The sequence below is a fragment of the Oncorhynchus masou genome, chromosome 18 (genome assembly GCF_036934945.1).
Source record: "Oncorhynchus masou masou isolate Uvic2021 chromosome 18, UVic_Omas_1.1, whole genome shotgun sequence".
NCBI classification, from domain to species: domain Eukaryota; kingdom Metazoa; phylum Chordata; class Actinopteri; order Salmoniformes; family Salmonidae; genus Oncorhynchus; species Oncorhynchus masou.
Genome location: NC_088229.1, coordinates 16,398,226 through 16,422,739, shown reverse-complemented (window position 1 = coordinate 16,422,739; position 24,514 = coordinate 16,398,226). Strand labels below are relative to the sequence as shown.

The window sequence follows — 24,514 nt, the reverse complement described above, 5'->3', positions numbered from 1 at the left end:
TTTTATTGTCATTTTTTAAAAACTTGTTCATAAGGCACATGTTTTGTCCATTTGCAATATGATTTCATAGGAAGTCAAAAGTCAAAGTCAAAAGTCAGTGAACCATTGCCAAATGCCATAAGAAATGTCCAAATGCAATATGAAAGTATTGAAAGTGGCAAATCAGGATGTTATGTCCATTTTTCATGTACGATCATAGGAAGTCAGGTTTCCAAACCCAAAAGTCAGTGAACTATGTTAACCTCTTGAAACTCTAGGGGCGCTATATCATTTTTGGATAAAAAGACATGCCCGTTTTAAGCGCAATATTTTGTGACAAAAAGATGCTCGACTATGCATATAATTGGTTCTAGGGCACGCACAGAAAATATCTTTGCAGTTCTGGAAACCTCAGTGATTTCTTTCCAAAGCTATCAATTATATGCATAGTCTAGCATCTTTTTGTGACAAAATATTGCGCTTAAAACGGGCACGTCTTTTTATCCAAAAATGAAATAGCGCCCCCATAGATTTAACAGATTAAGCCATGAATTAACCTAGATGGTCTATTTGTCATGTATGATGAGGGAGAAGTTGGAATCTGTTGTTTTTAACGATTTTTTTGAAAAGTGTTCAAAATTATCAGGGGCGCCCCGCCCCCTATTGGGTGGGCCCGGGTGGAGGGTGCTCCCTACCCAACCATAGACCCCTTGCTACCCCCTTAAGGCATTAAAAAAACATTTAAAAAATTTGCTCCTGGGAACCCATTCCAATCACCACGTGCATGGCTGTCCATTTGCAATATGCTTCAATAGGTATTTACATCACAAATTGGACTTGCTCAAAAATACTGCTGAAATGCAAAATTGACTGGCCCGATGAACTCGGGATGGCCGGGCAGTGATAGTGGTTCCTCTCCATCGCTCGTTGTGTTGATTTCATCATGTCCATTTGGTGATGTTTTTTCACTGTTGAATCTTATTGCAAATGTACTGTCTATTTCAATATGTTTCAGTAGGCATTTACCATCATGAATTTGACATACTCAAAAATACTGCAGAAATGCAAAATTGATTGGCCTGATGAACTCGGGATGGCCGGGCAGTGATAGTGGTTCCTCTCCATTGCTCGATGGTGACATGAGAGAAGTGGGACTCTGTCATTGTTTTACGATCTTTTGAAAAACGTCCAAAATTACCAAAATGTTCTGTCCTGAAGAATTTGGGATGGCCGGGCAGTGATTCTGGTTCCTCTCCATTGTTTGTTGGTGTTGATTACAGAATGTCAATTTGGTGATGCTTCATCACTTTTTAAACATATTGCAAATGTACAAAGGTCAGCCAGCAAGTCATCGTCAAATAGATATCATTCTGACACCAAACTGATACCATCTGACACCAAACCCACTTTTTCCAACTCGTTTAGAAGCCAGCTATTACATATTTCAGAGCAGGCCCATAATTCACAGCGCCTTCAGTTTAAACCATAATAAAAACATAAAACACATAGTTACGTTCTAGCTGCGGTTCCAGTTCTGATATTATGTGTAGGCCTATGTGAGGCGACCCCGAATCCCGAGTTTCTTTTCGATAGGTAATTTGTAGCCTGAGCAGCGATCTTAATTGGTGCTGAAAATCCACATTTTCCGGGCTTTGCTACGGGGTCCTTGAATGAGCTATTGGACAGAAATGTTAGGGTCCGTCTCTATGGGCCGAGGCAGTTTCAATGCACCTAGTTTTGCGACTCTGGGACTTTTCTAAATGTCGTCATTTTCGTGATGGTCAAAATGAATTGAAGTTATTGCAAATGTACGAGGCTGTTTCTCAGTCTGAGAACCTTCTAGAGCCACATAACTCACTGTGCACTATCAACTTGAGCTCTAGAACAGGTTCCTAAAGTTTCAGAGCTCTAGGTCTGATGGTTCTTTGATAGTTCGAACAAAGGTAACTATTGCAGGCTCTGTGTGTCTGTAAGCTCTACAGTGTGTCACTCCATTCTTGATGTGTGTGAGTTTTTCTTGGAAATCTGATGGGATAAATGACTGATTTAAAGATCATGAGGGTTGCCTAATCACACATTTGAAGTTTTGGAAAGATGTGACTTTCTTAACCCTTCAAAGCAGCCCTTTTGACCCCAATGTAATGCACTTCCGATTGGCACAGGAAGCTGAAAGTAAACACATATCCTCATTGGGGTAGGCCTTTACAGAATCCTGAGTTTAACTTCTCTAGGTAGGGGGCAGCTTTTGGAAATTTTGAATGAAAAGCGTGCCCAAATTAAACTGCCTTCTACTCAGGCCCAGAAGATAGGATATGCATATAATTGGTAGATTTGGATAGAAAACACTCTAAAGTTTCCATAACTATTAAGATAGTGTCTATAATATAACAGATCTGATTTGGCAGGTGAAAACCTGAGAAAAATCCATTCAGGAAGTAGGATTTATTTTGTTTGTTGTAGTTTTCTAATCAATGCCATTACAGTATCCATTAATTTGCAGTTCCTATGCCTTCCACTAGATGTCAACAGTCTTTAGAAATTGTTTCAGGCTTGTATTCTGAAAAATGAGGGAGTAAGAGCAGTCTGAATGAGTGGACCCTGCCGTGTCAGAGCTTTTTCATGCGCACAACCGAGAGTGCCTTTCTTGTTTACCTTTTATATTGACGATGTTATTATCCGGTTGAAATATTATTGATTATTTAGGCTAAAAACAACCTGAGGATTAATTATGAACATTGTTTGAAATGTTTCTACAAACTTTACGGATACTATTTGGATTTTTTTGTCTGCCTGTTGTGACTGTTTGAGCCTGTGGATTACTGAAGAAAACGCGCAAACAAAACATTTATTTTTATTTTTGAATAAATGAATGTCTTCTGAGTGCAGCCATATGAAGATCATCAAAGGTAAGTGATAAATTGTATCTCTATTTCTGACTTGTGTAACTCTTCTACTTTGCTGGTTACTGTTTGTAATGATTTGTCTGCTGGGCTATGTTCTCAAATAATCGTAAGGTATGCTTGTTGTCCCGTAAGGGAGATGCTGTTGTCCTAGCACCACACGACCAGGTATCTGACCTCCTCCCTATAGGCTGTCTCATCGTTGTCGGTGATCAGGCCTACCACTGTTATGTCATCGGCAAACTTAATGATGGTGTTGGAGTCGTGCCTGACCATGCAGTCATGAGTGAACAAGGAGTACAGGAGGGGACTGAGCAAGCACCCCTGAGGGGCCCCTGTGTTGAGGATCAGCGTGGTGGATGTGTTGTTACCTACCCTCGCCACCTGGGGGCGGACCGTCAGGAAGTCCAGGATCCAGTAGCAGAGGGAGGTGTTTAGTTCCATGGTCCTTAGCTTAGTGATGAGCTTTGAGGGCACTATGGTGTTGAAAGCTGAGCTCTAGTCAATGAATATCATTCTCACATAGGTGTTCCTTTTGTCCAGGTGGGAAAGGGTAGTGTGGAGTGCAATAGATATTGCATCATCTGTGGATCTGTTGGGGCGGTATGCAAATTGGAGTGGGTCTAGGGTTTCTGAGATAATGGTGTTGATGTGAGCCATGACCAGCCTTTCAAAGCACTTCATGGCTACAGACGTGAGTACTATGGGTCGGTAGTCATTTAGGCAGGTTACCTTAGTGTTCTTGGGCACAGGCACTATGGTGGTCTGCTTAAAACATTTTGGTATTACAGACTCGGACACTGAGAGATTGAAATGTCAGTGAAGGCACTTTGCCAGTTGGTCAGCGCATGCTCACAGTACATGTCCTGGTAATCCATCTGGCCCTGCAGCCTTGTGAATGTTCACCTGTTAAAAGGTCTTACCCACATCGGCTGCGGAGATCATGATCCCACAGTCTCCCGGAACAGCTGGTGCTCTCATGCATGTTTCAGTGTCATTTGCCTCGAAGCGAGCATAGAAGTAGTTTAGCTCTGCTTTCCTTTGTAGTCTGTAATGGTTTGCAAGCACTGCCACATCCGACGAGTGTCAGAGCCGGTGTAGTACGATTCGATCTTAGTCCTGTACTGACGCTTTGCCTGTTTGATGGTTCGTCTGAGGGCATAGCAGGATATCTTATAAGTTTCTGGGTTAGAGTCCCACTCCTTGAAAGTGGCAGCTCTACCCTTTAGCTCAGTGCGGATTTTGCCTGTAATCCATAGCTTCTGGTTGGGGTATGTACGTATGATCACTGTGGGGACGACGTCATCTATGCACTTATTAATGAAGCCAATTACTTATGTGGTGTACTCCTCAATGCCATCGGAGGAATCCCGGAACATATTACAGTCTGCACTAGCAAAACAGTCCTGTGGCTTAGCATCTGCTTCATCCGACCACTTTTTTATTGATCTAGTCACTGGTGCTTCCTGCTTTAATTTTTGCTTGTAAGCAGGAATCAGGAGGATAGAATTATGGTCAGATTTGCCAAATGGAGGGCAAGGGAGAGATTTGTATGTGTCTGTGTGTTTTATTCTCCAAAGAAGATCAATTCTAATGGTTGTCCTTCTGGAAGGTTCTCCCATCTCCACAGAGGAGGATGGAGCCAGGTTTCCTCCAGATGTGACACTTGGCATTCAGGCCAAAGAGTTTAATCTTGGTTTCACCAGACCAGAGAATCTTGTTTGTCATGGTGTAAGAGTCTTTAGGTGCCGTTTGGCAAACTCCAAGCGGGCTGTCGTGCTTTTCACAGAGGAGTAGGTTCCGCCTGGCCACTTTACCATAAAGGCCTGATTGGTGGAGTGCTGCATAGATAGTTGTCCTTCTGGAAGATCTCGCATCTCCACAGAGGAACTCTGGAGCTCTGTCAGAGTGACCATTGAGTTCTTGGTCACCTCCCTGAGCAAGGCTCTTCTCCTCCAATTTCTGAGTTTGGCCGGGTGGCCAGCTCTAGGAAGAGTCTTGGTGTTCCACACTTATTCCATTTAAGAATGATGGAGGCCACTGTCTTCTTGGAGACCTTCAATGCTGTAGACATTTTTTGGTACCCTTCACCAGATCTGTGCCTCAACACAATCCTGTCTCGGAGCTCTACGGACAATTCCTTTGACCTCATGGCTTCGTTTATGCTCGGACATCCACTGTCAACTGTGGGACCTTATATAGACAGGTGTGTGCCTTTCCAAATCATGTCTAATTAATTTAATTTACTATAGGTCGATTCCAATCAAGTTGTAAAAACATCTTAAGGATGATGAATGGAAACAGGATGCACCTGAGCTCAATTTCGAGTCTCATTTCAGTTTTTTCGAAAGGCCTGTTTTCGGATTGTCATTATGGGGTATTGTGTGTAGATTTCTGAGTAAAAATAAGTCTGTAACGTAACAAAATGTGGATAAAGTCAAGGGATCTGAATACTTTAAAAATGCACTGTATATAGGGAATAGAGTGGCATTTGGGACCCATACCTGATTACTGGAAAGACCTTAATCCAAACCATACAGTTTATGTGCTAAAATAAGGCCCTTTGAACAAATATATTAAAATAATAACCAACAGGGACCGAAATAAACTGCAGCCTTGAAGCAAGTCTTGTTTCAGACACAGAGCAGAATGGAATGTTGGGTTTATCAGGGTGGAAAATATAGCGGCCTGTATGTATGTGTAGCTGAGAGGGAGTGGGAACTGGGAACGGCTGCAATTGAGTGACCTACACACAGAACACAAGGCCCTCAGTCCCACGTTGAGAAACACAACTGAACTAAGAAATAGAGTCGCACGGCTATTTTCCTACTGATTTAGTTGGTGACGAGCCGGCGGCCCTGTGTCGAGTGTGTCGAGTGTGTGACTGACAGTAAAAGAGATTATGAGATTCTATGCATGTTAAACTAAAACGACATGTAAATGGGTCTGTGCGTGACATGTGTAGGCTGTGTGTCAGTATGTAGTTGTATGTGTGTGCGTGCACGTGTACCTTGGCTCAATGCCTTGGTAAACTTCGCAGGAGAGAGAGGGGGAAGAAAACAGGCCAACGTCCTATCATTTTTTCTTATAACTTTCCGACGTACATTTATAAAGCCGGGTATTCATCTGGTTCTAAGGTCCCTCCGAGTCTTCCCCCTTCTGAGCCGCTTCTGCTCCCAAACCCAACTACAGACTGCGGTTCCTCGTTGTGTCTGTAATGTTTACACATCAAATGATGTGTCTCCTTTCCACACTGGATGGAATGTCAGTTCCTGACATAATTCCTTTGAAGTTTTTATTTGGAACCACTGACTGGTGTACAGGATTTGTTTAGTTTATTTACTTTTTTCTATATTTCTATGTACTAATTAAATGTTATACTCTCTGAGGTGAGTCATACTGTCTCCCGCATGTGAACGATTCCTTTCACAGTTGAAAGTAAAAGTCCTTTTGATCCTGAAGGACAATAGCCTGAGTGCCAGTATGTTTGCGCTATAATGCCAACTCCTCGTCCCTCATTGTCAAGCATAAGGAGTTGGCAAGGGGGCAGAAACAGACTGGGACCCAGGCAAGAAGAATATAATTCCAAGGGAAAGAACAATTAATTTGATTACATGCCCACTACCTGTGATGATGTGTCTTATAAGAACACAAGACAGAGAGAGAGGATAATAAGTAAACTTGACTTGAAGCGTGTGATTCTGACTCACATGGTGAAGTTGGAGATGAATGCAGCAGAGGGCAGGTCCACCTCAAAGGCTGCCTCCTTGGTGACAGGTAGCTGGTTCCACACAGAGCTTTGGATTGTGGTGTGGGCGTAGCGAGACACGACAGAACACCTCACATGGTAGTCTGTCACCTTCAGCTGTGAACACACAAGACACACCAAACCTTCAGCAACTAACATGTACATTTGATCTGATGAAATCTTTATATAGCTACCCTAGTACAAAACCAATAGTGACTTCATGAGGAGCTTTGGACTTCTTGGTGTAATGGCTGTTTGATTGACAGTTGAGAAGACCCAGGTTTGAGTCCTGGTCGGGCTCTTTTGGAATTGGAAATCCAACTATTACTGGGCTTTTTACCCTGGCTTCAGTGGCTTGACAAGTTTAGACAAATGATACAAAGCCACACTCTGCAAGATATCCCTCCCACCCCCTTGTTTACTTGGCTAATTCTGGGCCCTGCTGAGACCAATCTGGTCAGCTGGGCCACATTACTGCTAGGCCAGGACACAGACAGACAGACAGACAGACAGGTTTCTCGTTACTCACTGGTATCAAAGACAGTGGACAAGCTTTCTGACACATCAGAGACCTATCAATTTAGAGTAATAATGGATGATTTACATTCTGTCACTGGCAACATTCAAAGCATCAAATAAAGTGTTGCCTCCATTGAGCACTGTAGGGTTTCTTACTATGTGTGTCACACATGTTATAACTACAGATTGCAATGAGAGTGATAGGTAGATCTTCACTTGCTGCATGAAATTTTCCTAACCTAATACTAGTGCCTTTAATCATCATGTTGCTATACATTTCCTGATGTGGCCTCGTTTTAGATTTGGTTCATTAATAAACTGAATTCAAATATGAGTTGGGTTTGATGTGGGTGTCTCTTGTGTGTGTTCGCAGGTGGGAAGCGTAAGCCAAATCATTTAACCAATTAGCTTCAGCTGGCTGGTGTGCTACCGTGGCAAAGTTGTTTTGACTTTGAATAGCCTAGCTCTGGGGATAGATAGGGACAGTCAATGAACTACACAATGTAAATGGGACAACATTTTCATGTTGCACATTTTTCAGTTGTCTCATTAAATGCTTTTGACATTCGAATATGCATTTCTACAATTTGTAGGTGGTTTGAGATTTTCATGTCATTGTTATTTGTCGATATTGACCTTTTAAAATATTGTCCCATGTACAGTGTGTAATTTACTGATGGTCCCTCACTAGCCCCATAGGAATATTTATTGGGTGCTGCCAGCTGTGAGCAGATGGGCAGGATTAAAACAAACCCAACCAATAGAAAACTGTTATGAGACAATTCATTGTGTGACATAAAAATGTTTCCCTATCATCTCGCAAATCTCAGTTTTGACGAGACTGACTTTATGACCAAAATTGTCCTATTTTACACTTTGTAGTCAATTTTGACACTATTTTCAAAAAGAAAAGTTGTTTCCACGTAATTACGTTGAACCAATGTGGAATAGCATGGGGCGTTGAGAAAAATGTTTCCATGGGGCAGAGAAAACGCACCCTCATACTACTCCTTCTCTGTTCCGTGGGTGATGTGGAGGTAAGCCCTGCATGTCCCCAGGCACCCTCATTTGTTGACTTCTGTGATCGAAAAAGCCTTGGTTTCATGCATGTCAACATCAGAAGCCTCCTCCCTAAGTTTGTTTTACTCACTGCTTTAGCATACTCTGCTAACCCTGAGGTCCTTGCCGTGTCTGAGTCCTGGCTCAGGAAGGCCACCAAAAATTCTGAGATTTCCATACCCAACTATTACATCTTCCGTCAAGATAGAACTGCCAAAGGGGGAGGAGTTGCAGTCTACTGCAGAGATAGCCTGCAAAGTAATGTCATACTTTCCAGGTCCATACCCAAACAGTTCGAACTACTAATTTTGAAAATTACTCTCTCCAGAAATAAGTCTCTCACTGTTGCCGCCTGCTACCGACCCCCTCAGCTCCCAGCTGTGCCCTGGACACCATTTGTGAATTGATCGCCCCCATCTAGCTTCAGAGTTTGTTCTTTTAGGTGACCTAAACTGGGATATGCTTAACACCCCGGCAGTCCTACAATCTAAGCTAGATGCCCTCAATCTCACACAAATCATCAAGGAACCCACCAGGTACAACACTAACTCTGTAAACAAGGGCACCCTCATAGACGTCATCCTGACCAACTGGCCCTCCAAATACACCTCCGCTGTCTTCAACCAGGATCTCAGCGATCACTGCCTCATTGCCTGTATCCGCTACGGAGCCGCAGTCAAACGACCACCCCTCATCACTGTCAAACGCTCCCTAAAACACTTCTGTGAGCAGGCCTTTCTAATCGACCTGGCCCGGGTATCCTGGAAGGACATTGACCTCATCCTGTCAGTTGAGGATGCCTGGTCATTCTTTAAAAGTAACTTCCTCACCATTTTAGATAAGCATGCTCCGTTCAAAAAATGCAGAACTAAGAACAGATACAGCCCTTGGTTCACTCCAGACCTGACTGCCCTCGACCAGTACAAAAACATCCTGTGGCGGACTGCAATAGCATCGAATAGTCCCCGCAATATGCAACTGTTCAGGGAAGTCAGGAACCAATACACGCAGTCAGTCAGGAAAGCTAAGGCCAGCTTCTTCAGGCAGAAGTTTGCATCCTGTAGCTCCAACTCCAAAAAGTTCTGGGACACTGTGAAGTCCATGGAGAACAAGAGCACCTCCTCCCAGCTGCCTACTGCACTGAGGCTAGGTAACACGGTCACCACCGATAAATCCATGATTATCGAAAACTTCAACAAGCATTTCTCAACGGCTGGCCATGCCTTCCGCCTGGCTACTCCAACCTCGGCCAACAGCTCCGCCCCCCCCGCAGCTCCTCGCCCAAGCCCCTCCAGGTTCTCCTTTACCCAAATCCAGATAGCAGATGTTCTGAAAGAGCTGCAAAACCTGGACCCGTACAAATCAGCTGGGCTTGACAATCTGGACCCTCTATTTCTGAAACTATCCGCCGCCATTGTCGCAACCCCTATTACCAGCCTGTTCAACCTCTCTTTCATATCGTCTGAGATCCCCAAGGATTGGAAAGCTGCCGCAGTCATCCCCCTCTTCAAAGGGGAGACACCCTGGACCCAAACTGTTACAGACCTATATCCATCCTGCCCTGCCTATCTAAGGTCTTCGAAAGCCAAGTCAACAAACAGGTCACTGACCATCTCGAATCCCACCGTACCTTCTCCGCTGTGCAATCTGGTTTCCGAGCCGGTCACGGGTGCACCTCAGCCACACTCAAGGTACTAAACGATATCATAACCGCCATCGATAAAAGACAGTACTGTGCAGCTGTCTTCATCGACCTTGCCAAGGCTTTCGACTCTGTCAATCACCATATTCTTATCGGCAGACTCAGTAGCCTCGGTTTTTCGGATGACTGCCTTGCCTGGTTCACCAATTACTTTGCAGACAGAGTTCAGTGTGTCAAATCGGAGGGCATGCTGTCCGGTCCTCTGGCAGTCTCTATGGGGGTGCCACAGGGTTCAATTCTCGGGCCGACTCTTTTCTCTGTATATATCAATGATGTTGCTCTTGCTGCGGGCGATTCCCTGATCCACCTCTACGCAGACGACACCATTCTATATACTTCCAGCCCGTCCTTGGACACTGTGCTATCTAACATCCAAACGAGCTTCAATGCCATACAACACTCCTTCCGTGGCCTCCAACTGCTCTTAAACGCGAGTAAAACCAAATGCATGCTTTTCAACTGATCGCTGCCTGCACCCGCATGCCCGACGAGCATCACCACCCTGGATGGTTCCGACCTTTGATTATGTGGGCATCTGTAAGTACCTAGGTGTCTGGCTAGACTGTAAACTCTCCTTCCAGACTCATATCAAACATCTCCAATCGAAAATCAAATCAAGAGTCGGCTTTCTATTCCGCAACAAAGCCTCCTTCACTCACGCCGCCAAACTTACCCTAGTAAAACTGACAATCCTACCGATCCTCGACTTCGGCGATGTCATCTACAAAATTGCTTCCAACACTCTACTCAGCAAACTGGATGCAGTTTACCACAGTGCCATCCGTTTTGTCACTAAAGCACCTTATACCACCCACCACTGCGACTTGTATGCTCTAGTCGGCTGGCCCTCGCTACATATTCGTCGCCAGACCCACTGGCTCCAGGTCATCTACAAGTCCATGCTAGGTAAAGCTCCGCCTTATCTCAGTTCACTGGTCATGATGGCAACACCCATCCGTAGCACGCGCTCCAGCAGGTGTATCTCACTGATCATCCCTAAAGTCAACACCTCATTTGGCCGCCTTTCCTTCCAGTACTCTGCTGCCTGTGACTGGAACGAATTGCAAAAATCCCTGAAGTTGGAGACTTTTATCTCCCTCACCAACTTCAAACATCTGCTATCTGAGCAGCTAACCGATCGCTGCAGCTGTACATAGTCTATTGGTAAATAGCCCACCCATTTTCACCTACCTCATCCCCATACTGTTTTTATTTATTTACTTTTCTGCTCTTTTGCACACCAATATCTCTACCTGTACATGACCATCTGATCATTTATCACTCCAGTGTTAATCTGCAAAATTGTAATTATTCGCCTACCTCCTCATGCCTTTTGCACACAATGTATACAGACTCCCCTTTTTTTCTACTGTGTTATTGACTTGTTAATTGTTTACTCCATGTGTAACTCTGTGTTGTCTGTTCACACTGCTATGCTTTATCTTGGCCAGGTCGCAGTTGCAAATGAGAACTTGTTCTCAACTAGCCTACCTGGTTAAATAAAGGTGAAAAAAAAACAAAAAAACATTGTGCACTTTTAAAACTAATTTCAGGCAATTCTATTCATTTTGCCATGGGTCTGAGAGAAAGAAATTCAGTTTTAAAGCATATTTAATACAATTCTAAACATTTTCCTATGAGATGGAGAGACAATGTTGCACTTTTAAAGCTAATTTCCTGCAGTTCTTCACATTATGTCATGGGACGGAGAGAACATTTAGCAGTTTTAAAGCCATCTATAAAATGTTGCTGACAAGGGCTAGTGGTGGAAAAAGTACTCAATTAATATACTTGAGTAAAAGATACCATAATAGAATATGACTCAAGTGAAAATCACCCAGTAAAATACTACTTTGGTAAAAGTCTAAAAGTATTTGGTTTTAAATATACTCAAGTGTCAAAAGTAAATGGAACTGTTAAAATATACTTATAAATATCAAAAGTCAAAGTAAAATTATACATTCCTTATATTAAGCAAACCAGATGGAACAATTACATTTTTCCATTTACAGATAGCCAGGGGTACACTCCAGCACTCAGACATAATTTACAAACGAAACATTTGTGTTAAGTGAGTCTGCCTGATCAGAGGCAGTAGGGATGACCAGGGAGGTTCTCTTGATAAGTGCGTGAATTTGACCATTTTCCTGTGAAATTGTAACGAGTACTGTTGGGTGTATGAAGTAAAAAGTACATTATTTTCTTTAGGAAAGTAAAAGTTGGCAAAAATATAAATAGTAAAATGATGTCCAGATACTCCAAAAAACGACTTAAGTAGTACTTTAAAGTATTTTTTACTTAAGTACATTACATCACTGGCTAATTGAGTGACTGTCAGCAGGCATGTAGCTACTTTTTTGGTGGGAAGAATCAATTTACTGATGAGTTTTCCTCTTGTTATATGTCACTCACTGACAGTCACTCAATTACCCGGTTAGTAAAAACTAAAAATGGATTGGTAAATTAGTCTAGTTAGTCTAGCCAGCGACAGTATCTACAGTAAACTTGTAATAATCGTGGCCGAATTATCAGCCTGGCAGGCAGGGCACGTGCCCAAGGGCCTTGACCTCCAGGGGGCCCCATTGATTTTGTTAGTCACGCGGGGCCCTAAGCCACCACTTTTGTCACTAGCCAGATATCCCTGATTTTAATGTTTTATTTTGCTTATGACACATTCCACTGGGACTGGGTCATGAACAACAGGCTGTTTCATGTAGCTCATACTCACCACAGATTTAGCTGCTTTGCTCTGGCGTCTCACTCTCTGGAGAGAAAATAACAGAGAGAAAGTTAATAAAAGTGTAATGAATCCTAACTACAGGATTGAGCGCAGCAGTAAGGAATATTTATTCACACCAGTGCCCTGACAGTAACAGATTTCTGGAGTCCTGTAGTTTGGAAAAATGTCATCAAAACAAGCTGATGCCCTCTGAACATTGTGCAAAGCTATAAAATCTTAATAGATTCATAAAAGCTTGCTTAGGAGTGACTTAAGACCACAGAGTTGCCCTAAAGCCATCATTATTCCAAAATGTATAAGCTTCCACACAATTTTCTATCACTGTATGGGAAAGAAGTTGATTTAAAATGTAAGTTAGTACATTTAGGTCCTTATCTACGATAATAAGTTGTATTAAAGAGGAGAACTTGAATTAGAAAAGTGACAACATTCTAACAAGGATTACCTTACAAAATCCCCTCCTTTTAAATTAATCTCCAGAATCTATGTGTGGTGTTGGGTCAATATTTCTGTGTCAAAATAAGATGAATCAAAGCTATTCATGAATGAAGGGGTAACTTTAAATAAATGCTTTCACTGTACACAGAGGTGCAGGTTCGGTTTCAAATGTTCATTTAGATCACAAATCATTGTTGTGTCAATACTTTACCACATATCCAAGATATACAACACAATCAAATACCTTTAAAGAGAGGAAAACATTTTAATTTGCAGTTAATTCTTCAGTAACAATTTTAATATACATTTCAGGTGAAATAGAAACTTTATTTTAAATTAATGTAAATGTAGGCTATATTATGTGTTACTATGTTTATTATGTGTTTCCACTTCATAATCATATTCACATCTGCCATATGCAGAGCCTTCAGAAAGTACTCACAACCTTAGACTTTTTCCACATTTTGTTGTGTTACAGCCTGAACTTAAAATGGAATAAATTGAGATTTTGTGCCAATGGCCTACACACAATACCCCATTATGTCAAAGTGGAATTACACTACATTACCAAAAGTATGTGGACACCTGCTCGTTGAACATCTCATTCCAAAATCATCGGCATTAATATGAAGTTTGTCCCCTCTTTGCTGCTATAACAGCCTCCACTCTACTGTGAAGGCTTTCCACTAGATATTGAAACATTTCTGCGGGGACTTGCTTCCATTCAGCCACAATCGCATTAGTGAAGTCAGGCACTTTGGGTGATTAGGCCTGACTCGCAGTCGGCGTTCCAATTCATCCCAATGGTGTTAAATGGGGTTGAGGTCAGGTCTCTGTGCAGGCCAGTCAAGTTCTTCCACACGGATCTCGACAAACCATTTCTGTATGGACCTCGCTTTGTGCACGCGGGCATTGTCATGCTGAAACAGGAAAGGGCCTACCCCAAACTGTTGCCACAAATTTGGAAGCACAGAGTCTTCTAGAATGTCATTGTATGCTGTAGTGTTAAGGTTTCCCTTCACTTGAACTAAGGGGCCTAGCTCGAACATGAAAAACAGCCTCGGACCATTATTCCTCCTCCACCAAACTTTACAGTTGGTTCCATGCATTGGGGCAGGTAGCTTTCTCCTGGCATTCACCAAACCCAGATTAGTCCGTTGGACTGCCAGATGGTGAAGCGTGATTCATCACTGCAGAGAACGCGTTTTCGACTGCTTCAGAGTCCAATGGCGGTGAGCTTTACACCACTCCAGCCAACGCTTGGTGATCGTAGGCTTGAGTGTGTCTGCTCAGCCATGGAAACCCATTTCATGAAGGTCCCGACTAACAGTTTTTGTGCTGACGTTGCTTCCAGAGGCAGTTTGGAACTTGGTAGTGAGTGTTGCAACCGAGGACAGATAATTTTTACATGTTACGCACTTTTGCACTCGGCGGTCCTGTTATGTGAGCTTGTGAAGCCTAGACGTTTCCACTTCACAATAAAAACACTTACAGTTTACCGGGTCAGCTCTAGCAGGGCAAAAATTTGACAAACTGACATCCAATGACGGTGCCACGTTGAAAGTCACTGAGCTCTTCAGTAAGGCCATTCTACTGCCAATGTTTGTCTATGGAGCTTGCATGGCTGTGTGCTCAATTGTCAGCAACAGGTGTGCCTGAAATAGCCAAATCCACTAATTTGATGGGGAGTCCACATACTTTTGTATATATAGTGTATGTTTTGTGACATTTTTACAAATTAAATGAATTTATGTCTTGAGTCATTAAGTATTTAACCCCTTTGTTATGGTAAGAAAACTGAGGATGGATCAACAACATTGTAGTTACTCCATACATCCTGTTTGCAATAAGGCACTAAAGTAAAACTGCAAACAATTTGACAAAGAAATGAACTTGTCCTGAATACAAAGTGTTATATTTGGGGCTAATCCAACAAAACAAATCACTGAAATGGAGTAGAGCTACGCACAGGCAAAATCCTAAAGGAAAACCTGCTTCAGTCTACATTCCAACAGACACTGGGAGACAAATTCACCTTCAGCAGGACAATAACCTAAAACACAAGGCCAAATATACACTGGAGTTGCTTACCAAGACGACATTGAATGTTCCTGAGTGGCCTTGTTACAGTTGGACTTTAATCGTATTGAAAATCTATGGCAAGACTTGAAAATGGACTTGAAACAACCAACCTGATAGAGCTTGAATATTTTTTAAAGGAATAATGTGCAAATATTGTACAATTCAGGTGTGCAAACCACTTAGAGACTTACCCAGAAAGGCTCACATATATAATCGATGCCAAAGGTGATTCTAACATGTATTGATTCAGGGGTGTGAATACTTATGTAAATGAGATATTTCTGTAATTCTTTTTCAATACATTTGCAAAACAATACTATAAACATGTTTTTGTCATTTTGGGTATTGTGTGTAGATGGGTTAGAAAAAATATATTTAATATATTTTTAATGTAGGCAGTAACACAACAAAATGTGGAATATGTCAAGGGTACGAATAGTTTCTGAAGGCACTGTATCCCAAAGTAATGTGCAGTAAAGTTACACCCTCACTCGAGTACAAAAATGACATATTGAGTGCAAAAAGGAATGTAGCATAGTATAAGGGTGGGGGGGAGCTTTGATTTTTGAGGCTGTCTTGACTGAGTAGCCTGTTTTTCAAGAGTTTCCTATATTAATTCAGTCCCATAGAAATATAAATTAATTTCCAATATTAGTCCAGTCCCATAGGAATATACAATAATTCTCACCTGTAAAAGTATGCCTTTTGCACCCTGGTGTGCTCCAAATTCCTCTGAAAATCCCCGCTGGACTGAGATGATGATGAAAAAGAAAATACAACGTATTTTTAAATCCACTTTCCCCATGGTCATATACTTTTGTCTCCGAGATGAAAAACGTTATGTTGCCAGTGGTCTCACGTTGCCAGTCAGTGAGAGAGATCCCGTGCGTATACACAGCACGCGGTAGGAGTACAAGCCTCACATATTACACAAGTTAGTTTTGCAAGGGGCAGTCGATTCGTTCCCCTCCCTCCACTTTATTTTAACCTATGAAAATAAGTTGAAGTATAATTTATAACTGACAGATATTCAGATGAAAACTCAAAAGAAAATCAGTGGGCGCAAAGTTGCAAGAGTTGAGTTCGGTAGGGTATCCTCGAGTGTACATAACTGGATATTTCGCGCACTGTTGCCATCAGCAGCATGAGAAGAAATGACAAATTATTAACCCATGAATGTCGACAGTTTGACAGAAAAACATCCCAAACTCTCTGCTCTTGCCCCTTTCTCAATTCCACAATGGGACCCTATAAAGGACGCTATACCACCCTGACATACAAATAAATAGGCTACAACATAGGCCGACAAATGTAAAACAAGTATCTTTAATTTTTATAAATGACTATCTGACATCTAGGCTATAATGAAAGTTTGCATGATCTGTAAAACATTTATAAAAATTGGTGTGGCAATTTATTTTAATTTCACCATTTATTTCATAAATCTAGTTCCACTTATTCAGTACAATAAACTCTTTGTCTTAACTAGTGGTATCTATACCATTGTCACAAATGTATTTATTGTCAACATGTTTTCTTAAAAATATGTAATCAGTAGTGTTGCATATCTAGCCAAGCCAAGAGACTCCTTTAGCAAAGTCACACCGTTTTTCACATCCATCAAGTCCTTTGTGGCTCGGTTGGTAGATCATGGTGCTTGTAACACCAGGGTTGTGGGTTCAATGCCCACGTGGGACCAGTTTGGAAAAAATAATCTAAACTCTACCCAGTCACAACTATAAGACCAGAGAGTCTGCTAATGCTGTTTGTTTGGGAACTGTTCATGATGTTGACACGTAGTCAGACATGTATCATTAAGAAACAGAAGATGTGTTTATTAATCTACTAGAATGAAGGACATTTTACTTTCGTCATCCTTTAGCCTAATGTCAGAATTGTCTGTCCTCTTTCACACTGGAGTGACAATACCATGCCAAACCACCTCTCACACAGCCTGTCCAACTGCACTTCAACATGAGACACCAGGGTAAGACAGAGTAGACTGATGCACATTTATTGGACGTTATAGGTCAGTCAACAACACTCATACAGTACTGGGCTTTAGCCGTCCCATGTTGGAGGCAGAAAGCCCATTTCCCCCTCACTGTTTCCGTAGGCAGTGGGGTTTGTCATTTTTGATCTTCTATTCATCTAGTCTTCTTCCTTATCTTTTTCCCATATGACACTTGCTGATTTTGACAAGTTTAATCGGGAAAAGGTACTAAGACATAATTGATCGAGCAATAAAGTTAAAACTTGAAAATATAATATTGCTGGTTCAGTACGGTCCTAGAGTCCATATCCTCTAAATCATATTCAAAAGTGGTCAGGAATAGTCTTCAGCGCCTCTTCTGGGTTTCTGGTTATGTCCACATTCTACAACAACAACACACATGGAGTCACACCGTTAGATTTGTGGAATCTCATAACATTTTCCTATTGTGCTTGGAATAAATGGATACGTTTTGTAAAGCTTACCCCAGGTCTCTCTCTGTGCGTGTTGACTGCCTCAATGTTTAGGCAAATGTGCTCCACTCTACACCCTGTACCAGGAGAAAGAGAAATGAGTGAAATTGTTGGATCCAATTACAGCATGTGAATTTGTTCAAGTCCAATTGGACAACAACTTACCATAGGCCACCGGTGTAAGTTTGAGCACAGTATGAAGAGGACATTTTAGGTATGGTAACTCATCTGTGGAAAAAAAAGTAGTCTCTATTCCAGTGCGCATGCGAGATTTGGTTCTGAGTGACGAGATAGTCTTAGACATGACCAACCTCATTACCACAAGACAATGCTAAATGAATCCATGTATTTTGGACTGTAAAGTACCTGCGGTTTTGTCTAGTAAGTAGGCCAGCAGACAACGCATGACGGCTTGGTGACACACGACCAGCACATTCTCCTGTCTCTCCAGCTCCATGATCACTGGCTCCAGACGGTGGACCAGGTCTTCATACGACTGTGGTAGAGAGAGGAAAATGAAGTGTACCATTATCAATCTATTGCACCAGGAAATGTACCTTCTTCATACTATTGCACCAACCTGAACCACACCATGCTCTCTATTTTCTATCTTTCCTTACCAGCTCGGCTTGGTTCCAGCTGGAAACGTTTGAATTCTTGAGCAGACAAGGTCAAAAATCTGTTGTATGTGCCCTTGAGCAAGGCACTTCACCCTAATCTGTTCCAGGGGCGCCGTACTACGATGGCTGACCCACACATTTCACTACACCTATCCGGTGTATGTGACAATAAAGAAAATCATCTTTAATTATCTTTCCCAGTCACTCAGATCCACCTCTACTAGGGAAGCTAAGCTGTACTAAGATAACTAGGTGTTCTACTAAGATAACTAGGTGTTCTACTAAGAGGACTAGGTGTTCTACTAAGAGGACTAGGTATTCTACTAAGAGGACTATGTGTTTTACTAAGAGGACTAGGTGTTCTACTAAGAGGACTAGGTGTTCTACTAAGAGGACTAGGTTTTCTACTAAGAGGACTCTGTGTTGTACTTAGATGACTAGGTGTTGTACTATGATCGCTAGGTGTTGTACTAAGATGACTAGGTGTTGTACTATGATCGCTAGGTGTTGTTCTATGACTGCTAGGTGTTGAACTAAGATCTCCACAATTTGTCTGAGTAATGTACAGTGTATGTATATTGTGTGTGTATTTTGTAAGCAGAGTGTGGTGAATTAAGACAGGTCCTACCTCACCCTTGGGGTAACGGTACCGGTACTTGTCCTGGTCTCTCAGTGCAAACTCTTCTGGGTGGTTCTCCTGGATATCTTCATATGTCAACTCCTCACACACACCCTGAGGAGGAAATGGCGGTGCAGAGAAGATGTCAATGAGTGGTACGGGCATGTACAGTGATGAGTAACCTATCCCAAGACCGAAAGATTTGCATTAGCTCTTCAGGGCAATGCATTGACTTTAGCTCAGTTGGTCACACATTCACTGCAAACTGTATACATGCATTATACAGTCACATAAAATATATGCTTAAACTCAACAGTAAACAGTGGTTAAATGCATCAATCTCATTTAAACTCAGCAGTAAATAGTGACTTATTGTATAAATCTCGTTTAAACTCAGCAGTAAACAGTGACTTACTGCATCAATCTCATTGAGAGCCTTCCACTGTTCGTATGGAATCCCCAGATGCTCTGCAGTCTGGATGGTCCTCTTCATATGGCTGGTCCACACCTTCAGATCCTTTATATGCTGGCCCTTTATGAAGCCCCCCAGAGCAGTGGCATACTACAGGGACAGACCATGTTCACAGGGAGTGGGTGGGGGTGTTTTTTTACACAATCATTTACTATATAAGAATGCTTTATTGTCCACTTTCTTTGCGGAGAATGACATTTTATATTTCGGATTTCAACCCAACCCCCGAGACACATATACTTTATGCTTTATGTTTTTTTTATTTTCTACATAAGGGAGGGCCCAATACATTAAGTCATGGGATGGGACAATAGCATTATATCTGGATTAAAACAATTTATGTTTTCATTTTTCCCTCGCTCTACTTTTTTCATTCAACTTTTTCCCCCTGGACGCTTCATCTGGACATGGTTCTACAGGACCTCCACCAGCCGAAGCAAAGTAATAGCATTAACATTATGCCTTCTAATTGCAGTCACTGTACTCATAATATACAGGAGAACGATCGCCTTATGGTGAGGATAGCCGTGCTACAAGACCAGCTTCAGATGCAATCGTTAAGCAAGGGTCATTTAAGTGTAGGAATAAGTACAGATAGTAGTATAAATCCCCTTGCACAGTCCCCACAGCCTGGACAATTTTCTCATGGCTTCTGAAAGGAAATACTGTAGGAATGCTCAACCGGTGTCGCTCATTCAGCCGACAGAAACTTTCAACCGGCTCTCCCCATTAAGCAACGAGTCGGAGTCAGAGGCCGAGCTTTCTCTGGTCTCTCCTCCACCAGTTACGGGGTCTGAGATGCCGAGGCCTCCAACCATTAGCTCTGACAAATTGAAAACCCTAGTCATTGTCAACTCCATTACCCGCAGTATTAGACTTAAAAATTATTATCCAGAGATCATACACTGTTTACCAGGGGACAGGGCTACCGATGTTAAGGCTAATCTGAAGATGGTGCTGGCTAAGGCTAAGACTGGCGAGTGTAGAGAGTATAGGGATATGGTTATCCATGTCGCCACCAACGATGTTAGGATGAAACAGTCAGAGGTCACCAAGCGCAACATAGCTTCAGTGTGTAAATCAGCTAGAAAGATGTGTCAGTGATGAGCTCTACAGCAGAGTCTCACAAATCAATCACTGGTTGAAAACTGTTTCCTGCCCCTCCCAAAATATAGAATTGTATATAATTGGCCCTCTTTCTGGGACTCACTCACAAACAGGACCAAGCATGGCTTGCTGAGGAGTGACGGACTTCATCCTAGCTGGGGGATGCTGTCATTTCATCTATGAACATAGACAGGGCTCTAACTCCTCTCGCTCCACAATGAAATAGGGTGCAGGTCAGAAGGCCGGCTGTTAGCCAGCCTGCCAGCTTAGTGGAGTCTGCCACTAGCACAGTCAGTGTAGTCAGCTCAGCTATCCCCATGGAGACCGTGTCTGTGCCTCGATCTAGGTTGGGCAAATCTAAACATGGCGATGTTGGCCTTAGCAATCTCACTGGAATAAAGACCTCCTCCATTCCTGTCATTATTGAAAGAGATTGTGATATCTCACATCTCAAAATAGGGCTACTTAATGTTAGATCCCTCACTTCCAAGGCAGTTATAGTCAATGAACTAATCACTGATCATAATCTTGATGTGATTGGCCTGACTGAAACATGGCTTAAGCTTGATGAATTTACTGTGTTAAATGAGGCCTCTCCTCCTGGTTACACTAGTGAGTATATCCCTTGCGCATCTCGCAAAGGCGGAGGTGTTGCTAACATTTACGATAGAAAATTTCAATTTACAAAAAAGTAAATTACTGTGTTTTTGTCTTTTGAGCTTCTAGTCATGAAATCTATGCAGCCTACTCAATCACTTTTTATAGCTACTGTTTAAAGTCTTCCTGGCCCTTATACAGCGTTCCTCACTGAGTTCCCTGAATTCCTATCAGACCTTGTCGTCATGACAGATAATATTCCAATTTTTGGTGACTTTAATATTCACATGGAAAAGTCCACAGACCCCCTCCAAAAGGCTTGCGGAGCCATCATTGACTCAGTGGGATGTGTCCAACATGTCTCCAACCAAGGATCCTCAAAAGCCGTGCTATAAATTCTCGGACAACGCAAAGATTCCTAGATAATATAATAATATATCCCATTTAGCAGACGCTTTTGTCCAAAGCGACTTACAAGTCGGCTGGGGCCACTACTTTTACATATGGGTGGCCCCAGCAATTTTTGGGATATTCACATGGAAAAGTCCACAGACCCACGACGCTTGGTGTTGCAAGCGCCATGCTCTACCGACTGAGCCAGACTCCCTGTACCTACCCTAGGACATCAGAGTACAAAAATTGGTTAACCCCCTAACTGAGGAACTAAATTTAATCTTGCGTAATACCCTATATGCAGTCACACCCCTAAAAACTTTTGTCATAAGAAACTAGTTCCCTGGAATACAGAAAATACCCGAGACCTGAAGCAAGCTTCCAGAAAATTGGAATGGAAATGGCGCTACACTAAACTGGAAGTCTTCTGACTAGCTTGGAAAGAATGTACCGTGCAGGATTGAAGAGCCCTCACTGCTGCTCGATCGTCCTATTTTTTCAACTTAATTGAGGAGAATAAGAACAATCCTAAATGTATTTTTGATACTGTCGCAAAACTAACTAAAAAGCAGCATTCCCCAAGAGAGGATATTTTTCACTTCAGCAGTGATAAATTCATGAACTTCCTTGACGAAAAGATCATGATCATTACAAAAGCAAATTAAGGACTCCTCTTTAAATCTGCATATTTCTCCAAAGCTCAGTTGTCCTGAGTCTGCACAGAACTGCCAGGAACTACCAGGATCAAGGGAGACACTCAAGTTTTTTAATCCTATATGTAATGGCCTCTAAACCTTCAAGCTGCATACTGGACCTTATTCCAACTAAACTACTGAAAGAGCTGCTTCCTGTGCTTGGTCCTCCTATGTTGAACATAATAAACAGCTCTCTATCCACCAGATGTGTACCAAACTCACTAAAAGTGGCAGTAATGAAGCCTCTCTTGAAAAAGCCAAACCTTCACCCAGAAAATGTTGAAAAACTATTGGCCTATATTGAATCTCACATTCCTCTCAAAACTTTTAGAAAAAGTTGCTGCACAGAAACTCACTGCCTTCCTGAAGACAAAAAATGTTACAAAACACGTCAATCTGGCTTTAGACCCCATCATAGCACTGAGACTGCACTCATGGAGATGGTAAATGACCTTTTAATGGCGTCAGACCAAGGCTCTGCATCTGTCCTCCTGCTCCTAGACCTTATTATTCTCATAAAACCATTGAAATGCCATGGCAGTAATGATTTTAAATATAAAACATGTCATTTAGTAATATAACAAAATATCATAAGAAAGAAAGTGTTCTCTTGCACAAACGGAATGAATTATTTTGGTGTTTTATTGCATTTGCTGATGAAATACTCATTACCGCAACGCGTCCAGAATGTATGTCATGTTTTAATTTTAACAGAGTAAAATGAAAATATTCAGAAAAAATTAATTGTTGTTGTACCAGGTGTTTTTAAATGACGTAAAAATATCAACTGAATATTCATGTTTAATAATAATAATAGGGCTGATTTTCTCATCCTCCGCAACATTTTTGAAGGACTGTTTACACACACAGGGAATTTTAAACAAAGTTTGACTTTGAATGAAGCAACACATCTGCCAGTACCTTCAATATGGCTACCAGGTAAGCAGATCTCTTTATATTTCTCTAGTTAAAAGTTAAACATTCTCTTGTCAGACTACGAGACAGAATTGATTATCATTACTGATACAAGTAGGTTTCCACATTTAGAAAAACGTTAGATTTCAAATTTTCTATGAAAATATACTTCATTAATGTCTAATTATGTACATTGAGTAAAAATGTGCTTAGTCATCATGTCTTCTCCATTGTTAGCAAAACATGCCAAGGTTCCTCCTCCTTCGCAACACCATTCTCACTTACCGCTGCAATTTAAGGCCAGTTGCAGTAGAGAGAACTTTTGTTTCGGTAATGAGAATTTAATCATACAGACTATATTTTTAAATATATATAATGAACTATTAATTTAAATATTATTTACTGTCTGTTGATATTTTGCCTTATGTCCTGTTTAATTGCAGACAGTCAGCAAGGGACAAAAATAAATCTTTAGCGAAGGCTAGGCAGACAAAATTCAGAGAAAATGTTTGCACCCTTCCCAGAACTGCTGTAAGAGTACAGAAGGAAGAAGACAGAGGTTAGAGGTTGGAGAGGTTACAGCAAGAGTAATTAGCATATATATATATCATCTATAGGAAGCCTATGCCCTCATACAGTCTCTATAGGAAGTCAATACCCTACATTGTTAGGAAGTCTACACATGCCCGAGCACACGTCCACCATACACTGTCACGCCATGGTCTTAGTATTTTGTGTTTTAGTTTATTAGTTAGTCAGACCAGGGTGTGACATGGGTTTATTATGTATTGGGGTTTCATATTGGGGTTTGGAGTAGTTGGGATTGTAGCTGATTAGGGGTGTGTGTGTTTAATAGGTTTGGCTGCCTGAGGCGGTTCTCAATCAGAGTCAGGTGATTCTCGTTGTCTCTGATTGGGAACCGTATTTAGGTAGCCTGGTTTTTGCTTTGTATTTCGTGGGTGATTGTTCCTGTCTCTGTGTAGTGTGCACCAGTCAGGCTGTAATAGGTTTCACGTTCTGTTTGTTGTTTTTGTATTTATTAGTTATTTTCGTGTATAGTTCGTTCGTTTGTCTTCCTAATAAACATGAGTAACCTACACGCTGCATTTCGGTCCGACTCTCTTTCAACTAAAGAAGAACGCCGTTACATACACAGACACACACATATCCAGTAAGCCATTTAGTTTGTACTATAAAATATACACACAAAGTCTGTAACCTATTCAGTTCCTACTATAGGATGTGTACACACAGACAGTCTGTAAGCCATTCAGTCCCTACTGTAGGATGCACACACACACACACGCACACACACACACACACACACACGCACACACACACGCACACACACACACACACGCACACACACACACAGTCTGTAAGCCATTCAGTCTCTACTATAGGATGACTTGTCCATAACAGTAACATTTTTCCCATGTTTTGAGACTTGCTCATTTAATTTA

At 41.8% G+C, this 24,514-nt stretch overlaps 2 protein-coding genes across 5 annotated transcripts in view; both read right to left on the bottom strand.

Annotated features, from left to right (window-relative positions):
• itih6 (inter-alpha-trypsin inhibitor heavy chain family member 6) overlaps positions 1 to 16,285 on the bottom strand; it is a 33,003-nt gene extending 16,718 nt beyond the window's left edge. For both annotated transcript variants that reach the window (XM_064922303.1, XM_064922304.1), the window contains exons 1-3: positions 15,856 to 16,285; positions 12,636 to 12,671; positions 6,590 to 6,744 (exon numbers count right to left, since the gene is read on the bottom strand). In XM_064922303.1, coding sequence (XP_064778375.1) covers positions 6,590 to 6,744; positions 12,636 to 12,671; positions 15,856 to 15,978 — 314 coding nt within the window. In that variant the 5' untranslated portion in view covers positions 15,979 to 16,285. The remainder of the gene's footprint in view (positions 1 to 6,589; positions 6,745 to 12,635; positions 12,672 to 15,855) is intronic.
• Positions 16,286 to 16,513: 228 nt separating this feature from the next.
• Positions 16,514 to 24,514, bottom strand: part of LOC135504055 (6-phosphofructo-2-kinase/fructose-2,6-bisphosphatase-like) — a 29,326-nt gene continuing 21,325 nt past the window's right edge. For all 3 annotated transcript variants that reach the window (XM_064922321.1, XM_064922319.1, XM_064922320.1), the window contains exons 9-14: positions 19,288 to 19,434; positions 18,882 to 18,986; positions 18,000 to 18,129; positions 17,799 to 17,861; positions 17,646 to 17,710; positions 16,514 to 17,543 (exon numbers count right to left, since the gene is read on the bottom strand). In XM_064922321.1, coding sequence (XP_064778393.1) covers positions 17,484 to 17,543; positions 17,646 to 17,710; positions 17,799 to 17,861; positions 18,000 to 18,129; positions 18,882 to 18,986; positions 19,288 to 19,434 — 570 coding nt within the window. In that variant the 3' untranslated portion in view covers positions 16,514 to 17,483. The remainder of the gene's footprint in view (positions 17,544 to 17,645; positions 17,711 to 17,798; positions 17,862 to 17,999; positions 18,130 to 18,881; positions 18,987 to 19,287; positions 19,435 to 24,514) is intronic.